The sequence below is a fragment of the Lotus japonicus genome, chromosome 1 (assembly GCF_012489685.1).
Source record: "Lotus japonicus ecotype B-129 chromosome 1, LjGifu_v1.2".
NCBI classification, from domain to species: domain Eukaryota; kingdom Viridiplantae; phylum Streptophyta; class Magnoliopsida; order Fabales; family Fabaceae; genus Lotus; species Lotus japonicus.
In genome coordinates, this window is record NC_080041.1 from 136,766,501 (window position 1) to 136,792,277 (window position 25,777).

The following is a 25,777-nucleotide window of genomic DNA, read 5'->3' on the forward strand; positions in this document are numbered from 1 at the left end:
ACTGGATTCTGCAGGTATTCGACAATTGGCTTTCTCCAATCGTCAGGAGTTAGATTATCAATGACCATAATGTCGAGATCTGAAGGACTCAGTTTTTCTTTGATCTTGATTAACTCTGTTAACTTTAGTCTATCTATCATATACCCAGAAGCAATCTGCGCCAATTCATTGGCTTCTTGGTTCTCTATTCTAGGAACATGTCCTATTCCAGCTTCGTCGAATTTAGCCAACAAATTGCTTGCTTTCACATAATATTTGGCTAGATGCTCACTAACGCACTTGTATTCTTTGGTAAGCTGCTTTACTACCAACTCAGAATCCCCTTTCACGACAACATTCTTTGCCCCGAGAGCTAGCAAGATCTCGAGGCCTGATATCAGTGCCTCATACTCGACCTCATTGTTCGAGCAATTACTCTTGATCCTAAATTTGAATTTAGTGGGGATGCCCTGCGGGGACATGATAAACATCCCGATTCCAGTTCCATTCTTATGGCTGGAACCGTCGAAATATAACTTCCAAGGCTGTATGCCCACATAGGTTATGATCTCTCTAGGCATGGTGTGATCTGCCAAAAAATCAGCAACCGCCTGCCCTTTAATCGCTTTTAATGGGGTGTAAGTTAATGAATATTCGGTTAGGGCCAAAGCCCATTTACCAATTCGACTATGCAAGATTGGTTTGGATAACATGTGCTTTATTATATCATAATGAGAAAAAACCATTACATCGATTGGCTTTATATAATATTTCAACTTTACACAAGAGAAGTACAGGCATAGACACAATTTCTCGATCATAGTGTATCGAGTTTCTGCGCTATTTAACACCCTACTTAAATAAAATATGGCTCTTTCGTTGCCATCTTCATCTTCTTGAGCCAGCATGCTCCCGATGGTTTCATCTGTGGCAGAAATATACAGCTTCATTGGCCTCCCCTTGATGGGTGGTACCATTACAGGTGGATTGGACAAGTACTTCTTGAGTTCATCGAATGCCTTTTGGTGCTCTGCCTCCCAGCGGAACACATCTTCCTTTTTTAGTCGAAGAAGCGGAGAAAATGACTTGGTCTTTTCACTGAGGTTGGTAATGAATCTTCTTAGGAAGTTAATCTTCCCCAATAACGATTGTAGTTGCTTCTTGCTGGTTGGTGGACTTGTGTCGAGAATGGCTTTAGCTTTATTTTTGTTGATTTCGATGCCCTTTTTGTGCACCACAAAACCCAAAAAATCACCTGCAATAACACCAAAGGCACATTTAAGGGGATTCATCTTCAAGCCATATTTTCTCATCCTCTCAAAGGATTTCCTTAGATGCGACAAATGGTCATCCCTTGATGGGGATTTCACCACAATGTCATCAATATAAACCTGCATGAAGGTTTCTATAAAATCATGAAAAATGGTATTCATTACCCTTTGGTAGGTCGCGCCAGCGTTTTTCAACCCAAATGGCATGACCACCCACTCGTACGTCCCCAAGGCACCGGGACATCGAAAAGCTGTTTTCGACACGTCCTCTTCTGCTATGAAGATTTGGTTGTAGCCTGAGTAACCATCCAACAAGCTTAAGTATTCATGGCCTGCAGCTGAATCCACCATCATCTCAGCAATAGGCATGTGATACTCGTCTTTTGGAGTGGCAGCGTTAAGATCTCGGAAATCTATGCAAACTCTCATCTTCCCATTCTTCTTGATTACTGGAACCACGTTGGCTAACCAGTCCACATATCGAGTTGTTCTGATAAATTTACACCTGAGGAGTCTTTCGATTTCTTCCTTGATTTTCACCAACACATCTGGATGGAACCTCCTGGGCAGTTGCTTGACTGGTTTCTTGTTTTCTTTGATGGGTAACTTCAATTCCACCACTTCTCGACTGAGGCCAGGCATTTCATCGTAATCCCAAGCGAAACAGTCTTTGAATTCCTTGAGTAATTTCACCATCCTGTCTTTTAGCTCCGGGTCAATGAGAGCACTAATATACGTTGGCCTCTTTTCTAAGCCATCACCCAGGTCTACTTCTTCTAAAGGGTCTTGCGCTTCCATTTTCTTGGACAATTCGACCACTGGCTTCTCGAAGCCTAATGGGCCGTCATCATAGATGCAATCTAGCCTCAGATTGCAAAGGTCCTCGAATCCGCATCCCTCGGCACTCTGCTTGTTTACTTCTATGCACGTATCATCCTTATTTGTTGTTGTCTCCTCCTGAGGTGTCAATTCGACAGGCAGGATTGAGACATTAGCTTCGTCTATAGCCATTTCTTTGGCCATCCTTTCGGCCTCCAAGGCCGTTCTTATTTTGTTTTCGGCTGCGTAAGCCGAAATTCGAGCCATGCTCGAATTAATCATCTTTATCATTGGCTTGCCACCCATCAGTGGCATCTTTCTCTTCATCACTGTGCCATCCACTCATGGCATCAGGTTTACATGCTTCATTGAGGTTTAGGCCCCGGATGGGGTCTAACGTTACTGAGTACTCTGAGTAGGGGTTGAAGTACTGGCTAGCCACTGTGTCTAAAGGAGCGATTGTGGCTAAACTCTTCTCGAAATTCTTCTTACCAACGTAGCTTGTTTCTGCTAAATAGTAGCTTTGATCTGCTTGTACATTTTCGACAACTCCATCAGCCTTCCAAATGGATATACGTTGGTGTAAGGTTGAAGGCACTGCCCCCACGCCATGAATCCATTCTCTTCCTAGCAGCAAATTGTAATTGGCCTTCGAAGGGACCACAATGAACAATGTGGAACGGGCTACTGTTCCTACGGTTATGTTCAACATGATTGCCCCTAGGGAAGAACCTGTCTTTCCTTCATAATCGGAAAGCACCATGTCATGTGAGATTAGATCCGCTTCAGTTTTACCTAACTTCTTGAGCATAAATCCGGGCATGAGGTTAATTGCAGCTCCCCCGTCGACAAGGACTTTGTTAACACCCCTCTCCTCGACTCTGGCCCAAACAAATAGCGGTTTCAAATGGCTCTTCATTTGCTCGGTTGGCCTTTGGAAGATAGCTCTTTCATCTTCGACGGATCCTCTCTGCATCACATAATAACACAAAGGATTGTCATCTGGTTCGTCGTCGACATAGTAGTCTTCCTCACTTTCAGTGACCTCTGAGATTCTATCGAATTCTGCAGGTAGGATGGACACGATGCAGATGATGTTGAGCTCTTCTCCCTCACTGTCGTCGAAATCTTCGAGCATGTCTTCATCCTCATCCTCGACGACATTCTTCCCTTTTTCCTTAGCTGGATTTGGTGGTATGGTTGTTCCCTGTTTGATAGCGTGATCCAGCTGGTTGATAATCGACGCCACACTAGGTTCATTGCGAGAGTTATCTTCTGGCTTTATGTCCCATAGTGAACGGAACTTGCCACCTCTTTCCCTCTCAGCTTTCCTTTTCCTCAGAAAACGCCTGAACTGAGTCCTGGTCATCTGTTCAGGGGCATAGTAGTTCTCAGAGCCATAGGAATAGCTTCGTGACACACGGGAATTGTTGATGTAAGAGGATCCCTGACCTAAGTCGATTTTCTGCCACTTAGGGTATGGTTTTGGCCTTGGAGGCGTTGGCCTGAACCATTGGTTTCTTGGCAATCCAGCATTGGGGAGGTAAGTTTTGTCTTTACTGCTTGTTTTTTGGCCTTTATGGCCATCGAGTTCCTGGTCTCTTTCGACCCACTCCTCGTGAGGGTACTTCAGTCTCCTGGATACAGGAGCCTTCCTCTGATAATGCCTTTTCATTTCTGAATCTTGATAGGCCTTGGCTGCGGATTTGTCGAAAACAGCGCTGCATCGAAGGCACAGCATAACCTCTCTCTCGCCGTCTTTGCTGCGGGATAGAAACTCGACAAGGGTTTCTCCAGCCTTGGGGTAAGCCTCTTCCAAGTTCACTTCTTTCACGACGTCTGGTTCTTCGACAGCCGTGTTTTCCTCCTTTGCCTCCTCGAGTGTCAGGCCCAGATTCAGCTTCTCGGAAATGTCAACCATGCCAATGTAGAAAGGTTCCACGTAGTTGGCTTCAGCTACCTGCAGTGGGTCGGAGTCAATCTTCATTTGACTTTTGGCTTTTTCGTCATACTTGAGCCTTCCTGAGTCCAATGCCCCCTGCACGAGGTCCCTGAAACGAACACATTGTGAGGTCCAATGACCAAAAAAGTTATGATATTTGCAATATTTCTTCCCTTTCCTTTGTTCAGGAGAAGGAAGTTTTTGGTCTTTGGGGACCACAAGCAAACCATCAGACACAAGTATATCATAGATTGCATCACATTTGGCCACATCAAAAGTATAAGTTTTTACAGCAGGAATCGTGTTCTTGGGATTTTCCTCCCCAAGTTTGTTTTCACGTGGTTTCAATGCTTTACACACATAAGGATCCCCTGGCTGAAGTTCAGCCAGATTGACGTCATTCAAATCAACGTCCGCAGGGACTTCTCGATAGACACATGGATTCTGACCTACTGAATCCGCATCTATGTACGCTACCTTCTCCTTCTTTGGCCACTTAGTAGTCTTGGCCCTTTCCTCTGACTTTTCGGCCTTTAGCATTTCGATGTGCCTCACTCTATCTGCGAGCAAAGACATATCTCGAATATACTGAGTGTCGATCTTCTTTCTAATAGAATACTCTAGACCACCAGCGGCTAAGACAACTAGCTCGTGTTCAGGAACATGGGTGAAGCATCGAGATTTAAGCATCCTAAACCTGTTTAGGTAATCATCAATAGACTCTGCTGGCTTTCTTTTGACACTAGCCAGGTCTTTCAAACTTACTTTGCACTCTCCCCTAAAGAACTGTTCATGGAAAATTCTTTCCAACTGGGCCCATGTACGGACTGACCTAGGAGCGAGGGTGGTGAACCAGGTAAATGCATTTTTGGTTAGAGAACTCGGGAAGTACTTCATTTTCAAATTCTCATTGATGGCTAAGTCTCCTGCTTCGATTTGGTACCTGGCTATGTGTTCTACTGTGGACTCTCCTGAATCCCCTGAGAACTTAGTGAATTTGGGGACCTTCCAGCCTCGAGGAAGTTCTGATTCGAGAACCTCCTCTGTAAAGGCTGACACAAAATGGGGTCTATTCGCGAAACCCACGTTGAAACCATGTTGGTTCAACAATTGCTCCACCACAGCAGCAACATTTTGTTGCCCCCCAGCGTTCTGATGTCGAATTCTTTCTAGCACACCATCAGCGTGTTCTTCCCTGTTTACCATATACACATTTTGCAATGGTGGCTGCACTGCCTCGTACAAAGGGTTTGCCCTCATCTCTTGGTGTTGCGGCGCTTGATAGCGCACCGGGGCGGGGACATGGTTAGGCAACGGGATTTGGTTAATCCCTGGTGCCGGTTGGACTTCGACTGGTGCCCCCAGGGCTGTCGCCAAACGATCCATCTGTCGTGCCAAATGCTGATTATTGGCATTATTATTTTGGAGCACAGGGTTGATTAGCTCACCTATCTGTCGAGATAGCATGTTAACCATTTCATGGTTACTATCATCTACTTGCTGTCTAATGGCTTGAAGTGAACCATTATTCATACCTGTAGATAAATAAATTTGTGAACTAGATCCAGGAATAGGGGGACTAACTCGACTTCCCAAGTTTAACATTGTTCCATTTGCCCCAAAAGGGGGTATGCTGAATGGGGGAACATTTTCAGGGAACGTCGAATACGTGCCTTGTATGCCTTGCATCATAGATGTAGGCATACCATAAGGCATGTCCCTCGTAATCGTTGGAACAATTTGTGCCTGTACTGATGTAGATACAGGCATTTCTGCAACTGCAGAAATTGCCACATTCTGGGTTGGCATACTGGTGCCATGCCCCATTCCAGTAGACACTTCTTCATTATTATTACCACTACTTCCCCCGGGACTACTCTGATTACCCACGTTAGATCCTTGAGGGGAGGTTCTTCCTCGATTGCTTGCCATACGTATAGTCTTACCACTTCTCAGGCGCATATAAATCACAATCAAGGCAAGTAGCAAATACCAAATAGCATGCAGCAAACAAAACACACAAAACGCTTCCGTAAAACTTAGTTTTCACAAAAATTGTCCCACCGGGCGTGCCAATTTGTTTACACGGATTTTTGGTAAACAAATATCCTCTTAGTTCGACTAAAGGAAGTTTAGATTTCAGGGTCCTTTTGAGAAAACGCTTTGCCAAAGTGTTGTGTGTACATGAATGTGTTTTCGACCATAACAAACAGCTCAGAAGAAACTGGAATTTATTGAATACGAGTCGATTACAAAATAGTCAAACAAACTAAAATAACATGAAAACTACATGAACTGCAAACAAACTGCACAGAAGAACTGGAAATCAACAAACTGAAATGTGGGGAAACTAAAGTGTTGGTTCTGCAACGTACTCCTTCATCATCACGTTTTGCTCCTTGAGTCTCATTGATACGGACATTAGAGCTTTCTGGTGAATTTTTCAGAGTTTGAGTTGGGAACCTTCTTTCTGAATTGGATTCTCCTATTTATAGAGTTTCGTGTTCTGCGTGTTAGTGGGTCTGGTTTCTCCCACGATCTGATGCTTGCTCCGGAAGTTCTGCGCATGGTGGTGGAGATCGTGTGCTTCAACTGCTCCAACCGTTTCCTGGCCATGTTTTCGACCATCGTGGGGGGAATTTGACTTGGTCAGTGTGGCACGTGTTACATGTGCCTGTGTTTAACAGTAATTGTGGTTGTCGAGTTTTGCCGCCCCATTAACTTGGTGCAACTTCCTCTTCCTTTCTTTAGTCAGAATTCGACTTCCTCGAGAGTTTTGGGCTGAATGCGTTTTTCTTTCTTGGGCCAAAATGTTGGGCCAACAGATGGTTGTTGAGATTGAGAATGAGAAAGGAAATGTATTCTGACTCGCTTCTTTCTGGCAGCCTGCACTGCAACATATTCATTCTAGAATTAGATTGCAAACCCACAACACTTATCAAAGTCTAAGGAGCAGGTACACCTAATTCAATCTCAAAAGTCACGAAATTTAAATTGTAAATAACAAAAGTCACCCGTGCAGGGCACGGGTAATTCCGCTAGTGAAAAATTAAAATAATAATTACGTTGAAAATAAATTAAGAAGTATTTCTTTTCCGAATTGTGATTATTTTTGTTTTATTTTCAAATTTAATTTTTTTTCTTATCATATTTGATATGTTTTCAAATATAATTCCAAGTAAAGGTTATATAAAAAATCGAAATTAAATATTTTTAATATTAAAAAATTAAAACATTAATTGCTGTTATAATTAAATTAAAAAGGATTTAAAATATTTTTGAACTTTTAAATAAAGGTTACATAAAAATTGGAATTACATTAAATGATATTAAATAGGGTGAGTCATGATTGTATGTTGTGACAAAAAAGTAGAATGAGTTTTTTTTTCTTCGAGGGAAAATGGATAAATATGGAGGTGCCATGTGTCATAGACCTTCTAGAATAAAACCTTATTTTCATATATGATATATATATATAGATTAGAAAAATGTGTAGTCACCACAAAGTTTTTATGGCAAACTTTGAGGGAGCTTAAAAATCAACCGACTTTCTAAAGACCACTTTTACATTTGTCAAACTTCACAGTCAATTTTAGACGTATGCTTAAAAATCAATTAACTACCTAAAGATCACTTTTCCATTTGTCAAACTTCACTTTGATCAGTCAATTTTACACTTATGCAATACGTGGCTGTTAACTGTGTTGAATTTTGTAATGTTAAAATTGTTAATAATATGGCCTAGGGTTATAAGGATGAAGGGGTGTTTTGGAGGGTGGGACGAGAAAGAAGAAGAGGATGAAAGTGGGAGAGGAAGATGACAAATAAAAAATAACAATTAGGATAAGTGAACTCACAGGTGGTTTCAGGCATCTTTCAAAAAAAAAAAAACTCACAGGTGGCTATTGACTAAGTCAAAATTAATGACTTATATGTAGAAACCTCAATTGGATCTATTACATAATATAAAAAATTCAGAAACCAATTAATTTTTCTATAGGACCGATTTAAATTCATCTTTAAAAATTAGAGACTAAAAACATATCAAAGCATGTACTCACTAGTTCGACATGTGACCCATGAATCTTAGTACTTTTTTTTTTTTGTCATTTGGCCACGTGACTAATCTGGCTCGGGATATAGTAGTGATGTCCCTGACCACAAAGGTATTATTTTTTACCTCAAAGAGGATCGAACCCGGGCCATAAACCTAGGTGAAATCCCTTAAAGAAATGCACATTCACCATTTGTGCCACACCTGATTGAATATATATTTTTTAACATTTGGAGAATTAAGCGACAAAAAAAAAACTATGCCAGTAAGTCTTGACAAGAAAATACTAAATAAAATGTTTGGCCAACAAGTCAAAGTCAGCCCTGTCCATTATAGGCATACATCAAATTAATGAATTTTCAAGGCAAGATGAACTAGGCAGAAAATGAAATCAAGCTTATACGCATTCTAGAATATATCATTCTGGATTAACTTCCACTAGCTTGGCATTGATGAAATAAGATGCAGCAATGGATTTTTTTTTTCTTTCCCTTCAAGTGAAATAAGTTATGAAAACAACCTGGTAGCAGATAGTTCCAATTGCATACATTTTCTACTTGAAGAATTCCATAACCCAGAAGGAACGAACATAGCATTCATATCTAATGCCACTAAATCCAGCCGCAGTTGCTAGCTCCATGAATTCTTGCTCAGTTCGCTCTTTCCCTCCTGGGTTTTGAGTCATCATCATTACATCGATTTGGGAGACAGACTTCCAAGTAGGATTATTCTCAGGTACAATGGAAAGAACTGCCTCAACAACAATCACCTTTCCATCATCAGGAACAGCAGCATAGCAGTTCTTCAAAAGCTTCAAGCAGTGTTCATCACTCCAATCATGAAGTATCCACTGCAAAATTTAGTGTAGTCAGCATATTGCATAATCTGTCAGTTTCAATAACTCTATGTGCCTCTGGCGGATTAGTATTTTCTCATGTCACGTGAGAGTGAAATTTTCCGTCTCTCTTCATAAATAAAAGTCACAACTATTCAGTAAATATGAAGAGAGAGAGAGATAGACACGACATTTTCACCCACATGTTACGTGAAACTTTCAAAAGATGGTATCTCCCATAGACAAATTAGAGAGCTTGCTCTCCTACCAACTACCACGCATGACATCCAACATCTACTCACCTTCAAAAAGATGGCATCTCCCTTAGGCACCCTTTCAAACATATCTCCAGCAATGTGTTCCACTCCTGCAACATCAGGTAGCTTTTACTTTTTAAGTTTAACATTTATAATTGATAATGCACATATGATAGTATATGGCTAACATAGAGAGAAGAGGCTTTTTATTTATCAGAACATGTAAATTAAAGGTCATACCAGGATAGGAAGGGGCATTCTCTATGACATGAGGCAAGTCGAAATTAATACCCTGAATATGAGGGTATTTTGAAGTGATCAAGTTAATGTTGATCCCAAGACCACCACCTACATCCACAAGCCTTTTTATGTCCTCAAAACCTCTGTAGCATTCAACAACCTTCTTCATAACTAGAGTAGTGTGATTGATCATTGCTGTATTGAAAACTTGATTGAACCTCAAGTCCAAGCTTGGATACTCAAAGGCATGTGTCCCATGAACCCTGTTGAATGGAATACCTCCTTCTTGAATTGCATCTTTCAGCTGGGACCTAAGAATGAATTCAGAAACAGATATTTTAGTATCCTAAATGAAGAAACTCCAGAATTTAAAGAGTTTCAGTGGGAAGGCTGATCTAGCTAACCCTTTTTTTTTTCCTTAAGTGATTATCAGACTTTGGAACATGTACTTATGGTCCAAAATGAATTTGGGATCTTTCCTTACTATGACTAGTTAAAGGGGAAATGAAAGAATTGGACACCTGAGGAATGAAAATTGATAACATTAAACTGTGTGATGGGTCTAAAGTCTAAACAGGTTTAGAATTGGAGTTAGGCCTGACTCTAACTCAAAAGCTAGCTTAGGGTGAGGACCGTTCTACCTTCTTATATATGGACTTATTTGGTTATATTTGTAGTCACTGCAGAACCTTATGATCAAAGACATTCAGTCATACAAAGAAATTTCCTGACATGCAACCCACAACCTTCTGTTTAGGCCACTGGATAACTAGAATAAATCTTTAGAAATTAGAATTCTGTAAAACCAAAACCAAATTAACAATTATATATCTGGGATAGTTGAAACTTGAAAGGTCAATCTAAGAAGTTAATTTTTGTATAGATTTGTTGTTCCCCCTAACAGTAGGGGAAAGTAAGGAACTGACCAGCTAGCAAGGAAGACCTTATCATGAAACAAGTCGAGAAAAGGCCCTAAAGAAACAGCATCAGAATCGCGAGCGAAGAATCTGGAGACAGGAGTGATGGTGTAGAGTCTTTGAAAGGATCCAAGGTTATGTTGATCTTGAATAACAGAGCAATTGATAACAGAGTGAGAAGCGAGAAGGGAGAGGAGGCGATCTAACATTGGCGGCGCTTGTGGGTTGTTACAGGAAAGCTGGGAAGCGATCTGGTCGGCGGAGAGCTTAGCATCTGGACCCGCTTTTTGCAAAACGTCGAATACTCCGAGTTGAGTTGCGGATTGCAGTGCCATGGGAAGCACAACCGAGTTGGCAAGCTGAATAGCATACGAGAAGCTTTCATCATCTTCCAATTCTGATGTGGAATCAAGAGGAAGGTTATCCATCTGATTCTGATTCTGATTCTGATTTTAATCAAATCCAACAACAAACAACTCTCAACTCTACTCTTGCAGTTCCGGTCAACTCGATTCCTCCTTATCTGCCTGCGCGTCTTTTATTTTATTTTATATTGCTGTGAAATAGACAGTCATGATCGTGCATTGACCTTTCTATCCAAGGTTAAGGTTAAGGTTAAGGTTAAGGTTAAGGTTGGTTGGTTATTTTCTACTTCTACAGGAAAAAGGCTCAGTTTGATCGAGATTGGATTAGTCCTCATCCGAGGGTTTGTCTCTCGTCTTGTTCTCTAGTATAGTAATAGACAAAGATTCACGTCACACGCTTAGATCCTTAATCCCCCTTTCATCAAATATAGGGATATGCAAATTAAATATGCTTATATTAATCATCCAAATGAGGGATACTAACACCATGTGAGACTAAGATCTTAAACAGCGCGATACAACAATGCACATAGAAAACAAACTTAAGCACATACATACTATTGGGGGAGACAGGGGAGCCCATGGGCTGAGGAGTAAGACACCAAGAGATATCGACGCCACATCTTAACCCAAACGTATTAGGTTTATGGGTCACATCACTTATAAAGTCTTCTCCTCACCCACACTCAACCAATGTGGGACTCCAACTCCAACTCCGCACTTAAATTCTCAAGCTGAAGAAGTAAAATAAACCAGGAGCGCAATCAACAACACAAGAATATAAGGTGGAAACTCCAAAACCGGAGAAAAAATCACGGTCATTGTCAAAACCGACAACCACACTCTCCAACGTAAATATTTGAACTACATCTCACAATACTCTAAAATAAGAGCATAAGAGAAAAAGAAAACACAAATATAAACTTATAATGTTTTCAAGTGCTACATCTTTGGTGTTTTAGTGTGTTGAAATAAGGAGCTTGAAATCCCTATATACAGTCTTGGACCCTCCAACCCCTCACTAATCTAAGCGATGTGAGACTTCTCCATGATGCATAACTTGATCTTTTTTCTCCTTCATTAGCAATGAGAGACTTACATTGCAATCAACCCCAACACATACATGTTCACTTATGTTGATACATCCACCTAATACATGTAGTAAAATGTCTTACATAAGCCCTCCCTTTATTGTAACACATCGTGGTCATCACCTTTTACATGTTGTGAAAGTAAAGATCATATATATACACACCAGGATAGGAAGGGGCATGTTGTATGACATGAGGCAAGTCGAAATTGATAGCCTTGATATGAGGGTATTTGGAAGTGATCAAGTTAGAGTTGATCCCATGGTCACCAGCTACATCCACAACACTTTTTACGCCTTTAAAACCTTTGTAGCGTTCAAGAATCTTCTTCATAAACTATATTAGTGTGATTGATCATTGCGGTATTGAAAACTTGATTGAACCTAGAGTCCAAGCCTTGATACTCAAAGGCATAGGTGCCATGAACCTTGTTGAATGAAATACTCCCTTCCATAATAGCATCTTTTAGCTTGGACCTAGTGATCGATGAACAATATAAGATTAGTATTATTTTACTCTAGTATTTGTTGGAAATATTAGGAAGATTACTGCGCCGTGGACGAACCACTGCCTTGAAAGCAAAAGTTCCGGCAGACCTCCGGTGCAATCCATTGCCGTGTTTGCTCCCCAAGGTTAACACAGCCGCATGTAAGACACTGTGCACTCAAAACCTATACATGCTGGAGTCTCTACAACAGTGCTCAGAATTTACAAAGAGAAGAAGTAGTTTTTTATTTTTATTTTTCTATCTCATACATAGTCCTAGCGGCACCTTATTCTTTATAGAATAGCCTCATCACCCTCTGCCATGCAACCGTTATACCACCATCAAAATACAAATAAAGGTGGAGTTAGAGGCATCAAAGCTGGACAAGAGGAATACCAACGTATATCTCCTCTTAATGATATTAAAATAGTTTAAAATCCTTTGAAAGTTTCAACTATTCCAATCCAAACGGTGAGGTCAAATATTAGGCTTATTATTCTTAAATAAATGATTTGAAATGTCATTAATTCCAACAATCCCCCACTAATGACAATCAAATCATTGAAAAATTTTCTGAGCAAAGAAAGTTAGTTTTGTGCGTAAGTGTTAATGTCCAAAGGATTGAATTAACACGTAGTGAAGTGAGACAACAACTTTTGTTAAAAGAGTGAACGAATCTTGAACTAGTTTGACTTGGTTGGAACCCCCACTACACACACCATAACTTTAAAATGTAGAGACTCCGCGATAGAATATTAAAGTCATTTTCCGAACCTTGGGATACATGTGAGCGTTCCAGAAAGATTGCCCAAGTCTTTCATAGATGACGGTTTTTACCATCTCACTCACATATTTATTTACATAAATTTTAAATGCGTCTCATAAGCATTTAAGTGCGTCTCACAAAGCATTTTCATACATGTCTACTGTAAATAAATGCGTCTCATAAGCATTTAAGTGCGTCTCACAAAGCACTTTCACACATGTCAATTGTGAATAAACTTCATTTTTTAATCTTATTTGAAAGTAAGTCAAGTGCGTCTCAAAAGCATTTTATCATACATACATCAAGTGCGTCTCAATAGCACCACCACAAATGGCTATGTATCTCTTTCAAAAACAGCATTACCTCGCGCCATAGGGATGAGAATGTAATGCATAAGAGTAATTATACGGCTTAGTTTGACCAACAAATGGGTCTCCACCATATTTTCCTCTTTATCAAGGCTTAAGCCTCATCCCCCTCGACGTATCCAAGACAACTTTCTTGGTCAATCCTTTAGCAAGAAGATCAACAAAACTCTTTTATCCTCTTACATGCTCAAGGAAAATCAAACAATTCTTAATCAATTTCTTTGCAACATGTATGACATGTATTTCTCTCTATTGCAAGCATCGTTATTGCCAACTCCAGCTGCTTCTTGTGAATCACAAACACAAGCTTAAGCTCAAACTGAATCATTCATAAACCTCAAGACACCTTAATCCAATAATCATATTATAAATTCAAGATCGAGAATTTATAGACAACAACACCATGAGCATAACCTATGAAGCAATGTGCTTTAGCAACAATACTCTTTCCCTTAACATCTGGTATTTAAACTTTAGTCAAATACCCCCACAATTTTATGATTTTCAAGCATATGAAAAATCATTTCAACAACACTTAAACAATTTTCACAAATTTCATCGAAAACCTTGTTAAGAATATAGCAAACACAACATAGCATTCAACATTTTTCCTTTACCTTTTACCTTTCAGCTGCTATGTCATATTGTTGTGTTATAATCAAATCAAGCTATTAATAACCAACACAAAATTATATCAATTCATCAAACTTAACATCATATAATTTTAAGGCTTAATACATCAGAAGACCCCTGAAATTGTAAAGGGAATCAGTTCCAGGGCCTGTAAAATTTTTGCATCAAATTGGGTCCCTAAGAATTTTATTTTAATTCAATTAAGGACAAAGTGTGTCTGATGCTGAAGTGACTTCAATTTTAGCCTACTCAGCTTTTCCACGTGGCATTTGGAATTATTTTTTAATTGAAAAATTTTAAAGCTTAATTTTTTAATTTCAAACCCTCTCAAATTAACCCCAAATCATCTTCATCAAAACCAAACTCATGTTAATTTTCATTAACCTAGCAAAACCCACCATTGTGTTCAACCCCAAACCAGAACAAGATTCTAAAAAAAAAAAAAAAAAAAACAGATATGGGATAGAACAATATTCTTCAGCCTTCTTCAACCTCCTACCTAGCTCCATCTCTCCTTCAATCTCTGATACGTCTCCCTCTCTCACTCCTCCATTGAACCTCATCTCATCTCCTTCACAAGCCATCACTCAACAACCACATAAACCCCATTCATTTCTTAGAAAGCTGAATGTATTTCCATGAAACCCAGTGCAGAACAAACCTCCCACTTCACCATCAAAGCAAGAACAACCCTCAAGCCTTTCCTCCGCAACCAGCCGCCACCAAAATCAAAAACCACCATTGAATCTCTACACCCACATCACACAGCAGCTACACACACCCGACCAAAACCCCACTCGTTGATTCGAACCACCCACCTTTCACAATCTCCATTTCAACCACCATAAAGCCTCACTGCAGCCAAATCCAACACTACCCTCAAACCGTACCAAACCCAAAACCGTACCAAACCCTACCAATATCCAATTTCTTGTTCTTGGTGATGGAGGAGGAAGGAGAGCTTTGGGTTCAATTTGGGGATGAAAGGGTTTAATTATGGATTGGTTATAATTAGATTATTAGGTTAGTTTATTGTTTAGATTATTAGAATGTTTAGTTAAGGGATTATTAGATTAGGTTTTTATTAAGTTTTTAATTTTTTTTTTCTAAATTAAATAATTGAGTTGGAATTAATTTTTTTTTTAATTTATTAATTAAAAAAAATTATAAAAGCCGTGTGTAATTGATGACTAGGAAAAAATTGAGGTCTGACAGCATTTGGCCTTAATTGAATTAAAAAAAAAAATTTAGGGACCCAATTTGATGCGAAAATTTTACAGGCCCTAGAACTGATTCCCTTTACAATTTCAGGGGCCTTCTGATGTATTAAGCCTTAGCTAATTGACTATTTTGGGTTAATACATCAGAAGGCCCCTGTAATTGTAAAGGGAATCAAATCCAGGGCCTAGAAAATTTTTGCATCAAATTGGGTCCCTAGAAATTTTTTTTTAATTCAATTAAGGCCAAAGTGTGTCAGCCTTCAATTTTATACCAGTCATCAATTCCATGTGTCATTTTGATTTTTTTTAATTGAAAAAATTGAATACTTAATTTTTTTTAATTCCAAGTCATAAATTAAAAACAAAAACTTAATAAAATCTTAATACAAAATCTAAACTAATCACTAATAATCTCTAATCTAATCTAAAAACCTAATCTAACCTATTCAGCTGTGATACAACCAGTACCTATCACAACCTAGTAGTGAAGGAAAATAATCCCAACAAATCTTCAAGATGAACATTACAGCCCCAATTACAAGTAAATTAACCAAACAATATAATAAACAAATTTGGTTGTTCACCATCAGCAAGATACCCAACATTGATTTAACAAAGGGACCATTCACCACCATCAACAATATAACAGAGTAATAGACTGATGGGTCTTCCAAGTGCAGAGAAGAACGAGTCAAAAATGAAGAGAAACATGTGAAAGAACCCAGACCGGAGAAGCATGAGAGAAACCCAAATCAAGAGAAAAATTAAAATTCCTAACCTAATGAAAAAAACCCAAGATCTGTAACCAAAAGAAGAAAAAAAAACCCCTCATCTGATTCATCATCTTCTTCCGCTTCCATCAACACCAACTTTCCCGCTCCCAAAATCTCACCTCCATGCCTGAGCCCTCAGTAAAGCAGACGCTCGATTCGAAGGTTGAGTTTGCAGAAGACGTCGACATCGTCGAAGGCCGCAACAGCGATTGGGAGATCGTGGAGCTCGATGTGGAGGAAGGCGGCACTGGTGGAGGAAGGCGGCACTAGTGGAGATCGTGGAGGTTGGGCCTCAAACAGAAGAGGTTGGCTATGCTTTCCACCAGTCAAGAAGAAGGAAGATTAGGTTAGGTTTATTTTCTGGTTAGGTTTATTTTCAGATTAGGTTAGATTTTTTTTTTAGATTAGATTAGGTTTTTTTTAAATAGTATGAGTTGGTTTTTTATTAAGTTTTTAATTTTTTTTCTGATTAAATTATTGAGTTGGAATTAAAAATAATTTTTTATTATTTTTTAAATTAAAAAAAGCCACGTGGAATTGATGACTGGGATAAAATTGAGAGCTGACACACTTTGGCCTTAATTGAATTAAAAAAAAAATTCTAGGGACCCAATTTGATGCAAAAATTTTCTAGGCCCTGAATTTGATTCCCTTTACAATTACAGGGGTCTTCTGATGTATTAAGCCTATAATTTTATACTGGTATATATATTGCACATTGTCAACTTCCTGTTAAGCCAAGAAGACAAATCTCAAACATTACATCTATAAGCTTTGAATCATTACAAAGCTACAACCCATGTTACACATGAAGCTGATCTAATCACATAAGTCAACATAACCTGATGAATATCATATTTATTCATACATATCATTTATCAATAGGTAGACTTAGTCTCATAAAATATATCAAATATAAGTCCACTAAATCTCATGCATAACGGGACTTAGCCAAATCAGTCTCAAAGGTTCGATCTTTATAGATATATGATATCCTTATGTCAAGTAAATTAACATTATCAATTATGAGATGATCTGACTTTGCCCGTGGTGCCTTCATTATTATAATTTCTTCTAGCATCGAGAAATTTTCTAAAGTCATCATCACATATTTTGCCACATAGAGATGCGGATACGTACCTGGGCTTTGACCCAAATTTTGAAAACCACCAGTCTCATGCAAGCGCAGGTGAAAGGGTGGAAGTTCCTCTCCTTTAAGCTTTCTCACCCTTCACTTAAAAGACAAGGTTTTCATGTCCAAGAGAAGAATCCCTACAAGCATCACAAACCACTCTTTCATGGATTCCACCCGTCGAAGCAGTCACACAAAAAGCAAAGGAGATGAACATAATTAGTTAAAACGCATTTTCATCTTCTCATTCTTAGCATTTGAATCATTTTATGAAAGAGACAAAGAAATACATATCTTTCAAGCAGCACGCCAACGACACTAACAAGAGTAAAATAATTTTTGCTTTCAAATTGTTGGAAATATTAGGAAGATTGTTGCGACGTGGACGAACCACTGCCTTGAAAGCAAAAATTCTGGCAGATCTCCGGTGCAATCCATTACCGGGTTTGCTCTTCAAGGTTAACACAGCCGCATGTAAGGCACTGTACACTCAGAACCTACACATGCTGGAGTCTCTACAACAACAGTGCTCAGAATTTACAAAAAGAAGAAGTAGTTCTTTATTTTTATTTTTCTATCTCATACATAGTCCTAGCGGCACCTTATTCTTTATAGAATAGCCTCATCACCCTCTGCCATGCAACCGTTATACCACCATCAAAATACAAATAAAGGTGGAGTTAGAGGCATCAAAGCTGGACAAGAGGAATACCAACGTATATCTCCTCTTAATGATATTAAAATAGTTTAAAACCCTTTGAAAGTTTCAACTATTCCAATCCAAACGGTGAGGTCAAATATAAGGCTTATTATTCTTAAATAAATGATTTGAAATGTCATTAATTCCAACAGTAATCATATACACACCAAGAAACTCCTCAATTGAAAAACTATTGTCAAGTTTTTATATTAAAGATATGGTCCTGCATGCCCATACTAACACTATTTTGTGTATTGTATGGTTTTTTAGACAAGAGGTTATTTCCAAAAAAAAAATTAACTTTATTCTATTAAAATAATATCCATTTTTTTCTTTATTCTATCAAAGTTACTTATATCAAACTTACTTTTGTCGTCCTCGAATGATAGCTCAAGTGGTAAGAGTTAGAGACATATGAGTTCGGTGTGGGAGGTCCAATTAATGATCAATTTCTGAATAGAGAAAAAGTTTGATGCACCGACGGTGTAAAGTTTTTTTACACCGTCAACCAATCAGATTTCAAGGATATGCCATGTCAATTAATGAAATTAAATGAAAAGAGAGATTTGCTCACATCCTTGAAATCTGATTGGTTGACGGTGTAAAAAAACTTTACACCGTCGGTGCATCAAAATTAAACTCTTCTGAATAATGCAATTTATCTTTCCAATATACCGAAGAAACTTACTTTTACCCATTTTCCTCTTTGTAACAAAAAAAAACTTACTTTTACCCGGCTCTAAATCAATAGGAACCGTGGTGGTATATCTAAAGAGTGAGAGAGAGGAGAATAACATACGAGCTAGCTACGAAGATCTTATCTTGAAGTAAGGCCATCAAGGGGCCTAAGGAAACACCATCAGAATTGTAGAGTTTGTGAAGGTTTTTTTGTTGTTCATCTTGAAGAACAGAGCATTTAAGGACAGAGTGAGAAGCAAGAAGGGAGAGGATGCGATCTAACATTGAAGGCGCTTCTGGGTTGGTGCATGAAAGCTGGGAAGCTATCTGTTTGGCAGAGAGCTTAGCATTTGGCCCTGCTTTTTGCAAGATATCAAATACTCCAAGTTCATTTGCGGTTTGTAATGTTAGGGGAAACACAACAGAGTTGGCAAGGTGTATAGCATAAGAGAAGCTTTCTTCATCTTCTAACTCCTCTGCTTTTTTCTTGTCTTCCTCACGCGAATTAACAAGGTTGGCCATTTTTGAAGTCTCCATTTGCCTCCTTTCTTGTCTCCTTACCTAAACCATTTTGTACTCGACTAGAAAACTATATCAAACACTGATACTTCTCTGCAACTATTTAGGATATATACGGTTCCTTTCCTTATCTTCTACCTCCTGTCTAGTTTAGTTGGTTTTTTGAAGTCTACATTCGTCTTCTTTGATGTTTTCGTCCAACTTATTTTCCATGTGACGAAAGTGAAAGTTTCCAATCATACATACACACCTTATGTTTTAAACACTTCATTTTCACCTATTTTTATTTATATCTCTCTCCTCTTATCATCTATCACATCTCATATTTTCTCTCTCTTACTTTTTCTTTTCTTTCTATCTCTCTCCTCCTTCACCTCTCTCCACCTCATTTTAGAGGTGTGAACATAACATTATTCGAAAGTTTCTTCTCTTTTTTTTGGTTTCCCAAGGTATCCCCACATTCGACAGCCATGCGACTAATCCTTCGAGGCTCTAAGATCACGTTAAGTGGGTACGGAAATACTTATCTTTTTATTTTAATTTTTTTTTTCAATAAGCATCTTTGTATTTAAGTACATGGACACTTGCCATTCTGAATAAAACTTTCGCCATTAATTCTTTTTTTGTTTCTATTAATTCTCTTTAATTATTCTTAATTTTTTTTATGTGATATCTGAATTCTGATCTTTGTCATTTTCATTTTTTTCATGCAACTCATGGTAAAATTACATGTTCTTGTTATTGATGTTGTTGCAACTACACCCATCAGTTTTTGTTTTTAAAAATAGGACTGGAAATAGTAGCATTTAACACCTTTTGTTTTGGAAAAAAAAAAACTCCAACACATTCTTGTTAAAGGCAATTCAAGGTTACTTCTGTAGTTTGGTTTGTAAACTTTTAATTTGAGCTCAAGCAAATTTTTTTTATTAAATCCACAATCTGCTACCATTTGGTGCTTTTGCTGTGGGAATCTGTAAATATGTTCACCAATGCCATCTCTGTTCATATGTTCTAAATTATTGGAAAATGGGAATTTGTAGTTTTTGAATGAATTGAATAGTTATGTCTATTGTTTGTACAGGAAAGCTATAACACTTTGTTTTGCCTTTGAGTACTACTAGTGTGTTTATATGTGCGTTGCACGACAGGTTTATATTTCCAGATTTTACCCATGATGATTGATATAAAAGAAATAGTAGTTGCACGAAAATAAAGATAAGACTTTTGTGATTGTAATATATCAATTACAAAAAATTGTAAATTATTGAAGATATCAACACAAATAAACAAACAAACAACAACAATTAATGAATGATATAATATTAAATTCAGCTACCATATATATATGATTAGTCTGATGAGTAGAAGAATCAAGAATGTGTTGAATGATTTGTGCTCAGGAAACTGCAAGTACATCGATTTGTATAGATTAGATTTATATGATAGTAACAAAATTAAGTTTCAATGGCAACTGAAATAAAATAGTTTCTTATATTTATAACATTGGTTACTTTGAACGTGTAATAATTGATTTTTCACCATTTTGATACAAAATAATAACTAAATTTGAGATCAAATTCATAATGTTATAAAAAAACTTAGATCATTAGAAAACAAACCTTTTACATGTTGTCAAACACTTCTTGGTATACAACATTTTTTGTTGCGTTTGAAAGAAGGAACACTAAAATTATAAAGAAGGAAAGAAAACACGCCACTACTTTGTTGTTCCACTATAGAAATCACATCATATGAAAGCTCAAATTAACCCAATTTCTCCGCCTTTATAAAGGTTTCAACTCCAAGCCACATGTTGGAGAGGAAAAGTAAAATAATTAAAGGTTTATTTCTTATCTTTAAGACTTCAACATATGAACTTAACTTTTGGGTTTTCGACTGGTTTTTTTCCCACGGTGGTAGTGGTGTGTTTCTTCTTCTTCATGACAATTCTTGAAAAATTGAAAGGTACAACAATTTGCACCCATTTGTTTTTTTAAGAAGACAAAACTATGATTTTGGTTGCAAAAGCAGGTAATAACTAGCTAACATGTTTATTTTAATAAGGGAACTAACATGTTAAAATTAGGCAACTTCATGGATTATGAGTTCAATTTCATTGTTGATTCAAAAATTGGGTTTTAAAATAAACATGTTAGCTAGTTATTACAAATCAAAGAGATCAAATAAGACAAACAATGAATTTAGATTTCCGTGAAGGAGGATTACCCCGAACAAAGTTTCAGTTTCAGTAATAAGAAGCCAATTATCAAATTGCTTTACAAAGAAGATTAGAGGTCATCCCATCGCTGACCTCCGTTTCACAACATTTTTCCCCAGCTCTTTTCATCATCTCATCAGTTACATTTATTTCTTATCTCTTGATTATTCTGAGCCTACCAATCTCTTTAACAATATAAACATTAGACACTTTCTTTCTATACTTGGGGATGATGAAATTTGAATCCATTGTCATAGCTTTGAAAAACATTGTAATCTTTCTTTACATTCTCATATGGAAACGTCAACTTCTTTGACTGGGTCAACTATTTCAAAGGAGGAGGACCCGCAGAAATTTTGAAACCTATGAGAAATATCATCTTTGAAATCCTCATTCTGTCAATACCTTCTACTTTGGTTTTTTTTTTTTTTAGCTAAGCCAAAGAATTGCATTTAAAAATAGTACAAGGGGTGCTAAACCCAAATACAAGAGAAAAGATGAAGAAAGAAAAATTAAAATACAAACAAACCAACTACAATAAGCTCACCCACCCTACTTTCCACTACAAGCTGACAATAAACCAACTACCCAACCCCACACATCCATATCAAAAGATGAAAAATACATGTACAAAAGACAAATCAAAAGATCATATAAGAATCATAGAGAATCGAGAATAAAATAACATATTATTGGAGTGAGAAGCAAATAATAGAACACTATAAAAATGTGTTTATAATTCTTTTTTACAAAGAATGAAAGGGAAAATTGAACAATTAGTAAGGAAGAAAGATCAATGAAAAAGAAGAAGAAGGAAAACAAAGGATAAAAGACTTCTTTGGAGAGCAATCTTGACATGGATCTTGTCCATGGAATACCAGAAGATATAATATTTATTTTGATAAAAGAAATTCATTTTCATTAAAAAAAAGGAAAAAAGAAATTAGATAGAATATTAAGTTGAGGGGTTAGTGGGGTGGTGGTTATTTGGTTGAAAAATGTGTGTTGTGGGTTAGTAAAGTAGTAATCTTAACAAAATTAAGATATAACATTTATTTTGATAAAAAATTTCATTTTTTATTAAATAAATAAAATAGAATTCACATAAATATTAGGTTGTGGGGTGGTGGTTATTTGGTTTGAAATATGTGTTGTGGGTTAGTGGCCTTTATTATTGTCAAAACTATTTTGATAAAAAAATTTAATTATTTATTAAAAAAAGAATTCAGATATAATATTAGGTTGTGGGGTTAGTTGGTTGGTTATTTTATTGAAAATGTGTTGGTTATTCAAGATAGTATATTGATAAAAAAACACTCTGTAATATGAAAAGGTTTTCTCTTTAGACGTTTTTTTAACTAGTAACAAAAGTTTAAGACAAAATACTTACGATTGATTTTTATGAAGAAGAAATAGAAAATCTTGGCCAGATCGCATGAAGATAAAGTATAGAGTAGCTCTTGGACGTAGCTTCCAAAAAATGCAGACTCAACACCCATTCTGTTTTCAACAGACTTGTGATTAAATTATCATTTACAATAATTGAGACATGGATTCAAAATTTCAATAGATTTTGCGTTTTTGTTAAAAATACTAATTATTACCCTTCTTGTTCAATATCTATAGTAATCCTCTTTCGCACTTGATGATTTATTTCGAATTCTTACTCGTCGCTATTGCCAGTGAGAATCCCTATTAGAGCTGTTAAAACGGGCTAGCCCGACCCATTTGGGCTGACCCGTAATGGGTTGGGTTGGCCACGGGTTGGATTATGTCAACCCGGATTTAAATGAGCCAAAGAATTATGAACCCGCGGTTGGATGAAATAAAAAAAAAATGAAAAATTGGATTAAAAAAATTTGAAAATGTTATAAATTTTTTGAAATTCTGGTTCACGCACAGGATAGATGTCGAACCAAATGTCTAGGACATTTGGCACAACGTACAACAGATAACAGCAGAAGTGCAACACGGTATTAAATCAGAAAAACAGTAAAGAAGGACACAGAGAATTGTTAACCCAGTTCGGTGCAATATCACCTACGTCTGGAGGGGTTTCACCCAAGAGAGATAATCCACTAGTATAGAGAAATTGTACACAAAAGGTCTCACAAGAACTGCCCCAATTCAACTACTTTTTCTACATAACTCTACCTGTGGAATACTACTTAAGTCTCCCCCTAAGAATGAGAACTCTTTCTCACTCTCTCACACACAATCATTGCCACAGTGATTAATCTCTTTCAACAAGAGTAAAGACGATCTCAAGATCAAACAACTAACACAACAACTCTCAGCTTACAGTAAGAACATAGAGCTGCTGAGAGAACATCCAGTGTGAACAAAACAAGAGTAAACCCTAATTCACTCAACAAGAAGCACCACCTAGCAACTAGGTCTAGGTCTTCTTAAGTAGCAGTTGTCCAGGCCTTGTCTTCGATGGGCTTGGGCTAGCAAAGAGTCCACACAAAATAGGAAGTTGTTAATGAAACAAATCTGTAGAAAATCTTCAAAGATGTGTTTCAGTTGCAGATAAAAACTTCCATAAATATCTCAAATCAAATCCCTTAAAATTGATTTGATCACACTTGATATATTCCTTGAACGGCGCACAGAAGCTTCCAACAAAACCCTAACTTGATTACCATGTAATCAAAACAAAGCTTCACATATAACTTAGCCAACTCACAACAGATTCGCAGGGACGCATGTCATAGTCAAGATGTCATGACATCGTGTCCGACATGTTGGCACACATCATACATTAGCTAAAATGTAGACAATCATAACAAAGGAACAACAATTTTTATTATAAAAAGCTACTTATAAAAGTTCATCAATCTAAGATTATAAGTAAACAATATAGCCTCATTCACTTTATGCATATCTAAATTTAAGTTCAAACTTCAAATCTAACATAGTTTTACAATAGTAATTAGTAACAATATCAACACAACCGGTCCAAATCTACCATAGTTCAACATAGTTTAATAATAATACTAACAATAAACAAACATGTCAATGTGCTCATTGTCCAAGAACAATTTAAAAATAAAATAAAAATTACTATGATCCGCGGGCTGGCTCGCTTGACCTGCGGGTTGGCACGTTTAACCCGCGAGTTAAACAGGTTGGGTTACACTGACCCATATTCTATCTGAGTTGAAATTCAGTCAACCCAATCGGACTCATTTAGCCTACCCGTTGGGCTGGCCCGCGGGTTGCAACCTATATTGACAGCTCTAATCCCTATCATATCTGCAAGACAAATAAAATATGGTAGATCATAAATAATTTTGCGGATGTATACAGTTTTAGTTTGAAATCTCACCGACTAACAAGGTTTGATCTAAATCATTGAACATGATATTAGAAACAGGAACAAATGAATAGAGACTCTTAATGATGGGAACACCAGTTAGGGTTTGGACAATTGAATCAAACTCAAAGATTATCTTGTAAACATGAGGCGTTGTATGGAAGTCAGGAGCTCTATCACCAACAATGAAATATGATAGAATGTATACTCGACCCTCAACTAACACAGGTTGAAACTTGTAAACATGAGTCATCCGCATTGTGTCATGGATCTTATCACATTGTAGATTAAGAACATGTAAGTGAACGGGATATACTTAAAAATTATAAACCAACATCGAGTCGAATAGATATATCAATTTTAGTTTCAAAAAAAAGATATATCAATTTTAAAACAACACGGAAGTCGAACATTTGCATCCATTAAAACCAACTCCATCGAATTATGAAGTTTTGAACGATTGAAATTTGGAGTCAACCACTTCCGCACCATCTTCACAATAACCTTCCACACATCCTTTTCCTTTGAAACGGAAGAGACATCATCCAATAAGGCTATGAGCCATGATAATTTTAGATGGAATAGTGATAGATGAATTATGAAACACATGAGGAATTTATAGAAGAAGTGGTTTTCAAAGTAGTTTATTTTTTACTGGGTCATAAGTTATCTTTCTAGTGGGTGGGAAGCTATCTTTATAGTAGTATAGTTGACAGGAATGGTAACCATTGCGTAAGAGAATGACACGTGGTACAGAAGCTCCTAAATTCACTCTCGTAACAGAATCCCTGTGGTGTTGACACTTGATAAAATGGTTTTTAGAGTGGTTTTGCTTTATATTATATATAGATAGATTGTACTCCTTCTGGATGAACATGGGGCAGCAGATGCAGAGTAAAGAAGAATGGCAAAGGGGTCTTTTTCTTATTGAGTGTGTAAGATTATTGTTAAACCAAGAAGAGATAGCATCGATAGATTGAAGCAGTGATGTGAGGTAGTCGTTTTTTAATAAGTAAGGAAGAATGATTATGAAATTACGATCTAGGCTAGTGACAACTTATGATTGTAGAAACTTCTGAATTAAAATTTGAAACTTTTACTTAAACTAGAATAATTATTTGATTTATGCGCACTCACTCTTTTTATTTGCATCATCAATATGTTATTAGAAATATGTATACTTTTTTTTTTTCA

At 37.2% G+C, this 25,777-nt stretch overlaps 1 protein-coding gene, 1 long non-coding RNA gene and 1 pseudogene across 2 annotated transcripts; all 3 read right to left on the reverse strand.

Annotated features, from left to right (window-relative positions):
- Nucleotides 1–8,337: 8,337 nt before the first annotated feature.
- Nucleotides 8,338–10,851, reverse strand: LOC130731442 (cathecol O-methyltransferase 1-like). The gene is made up of 4 exons (XM_057583739.1): nucleotides 10,324–10,851; nucleotides 9,398–9,708; nucleotides 9,203–9,267; nucleotides 8,338–8,915 (listed from the first exon to the last, which is right to left on the reverse strand). Exons 1-4 carry the CDS (start codon nucleotides 10,740–10,742, stop codon nucleotides 8,619–8,621), a joined length of 1,092 nt encoding a protein of 363 aa, XP_057439722.1. The 5' UTR covers nucleotides 10,743–10,851; the 3' UTR covers nucleotides 8,338–8,618.
- Nucleotides 10,852–10,995: 144 nt separating this feature from the next.
- On the reverse strand, nucleotides 10,996–19,194 carry LOC130727350 (cathecol O-methyltransferase 1-like; annotated as a pseudogene).
- LOC130731443 (uncharacterized) lies at nucleotides 13,248–18,621 on the reverse strand. The gene is made up of 2 exons (XR_009016669.1): nucleotides 17,158–18,621; nucleotides 13,248–13,671 (listed from the first exon to the last, which is right to left on the reverse strand). It is a non-coding gene; the product is annotated as an uncharacterized LOC130731443 (long non-coding RNA).
- Nucleotides 19,195–25,777: the final 6,583 nt, after the last annotated feature.

Bases quoted from the DNA above. Each gene is read 5' to 3' on its own strand.
- LOC130731442 (XM_057583739.1), bottom strand. From the start codon at position 10,742: ATGGATAACCTTCCTCTTGATTCCACATCAGAATTGGAAGATGATGAA. The intron at 9,268-9,397 runs GTATGACCTTTA...CTGATGTTGCAG, and splicing joins GAATGCCCCTTCCTATCCTG to GAGTGGAACACATTGCTGGA. The intron at 8,916-9,202 runs GTGAGTAGATGT...TAAATTTTGCAG, and splicing joins GAGATGCCATCTTTTTGAAG to TGGATACTTCATGATTGGAG.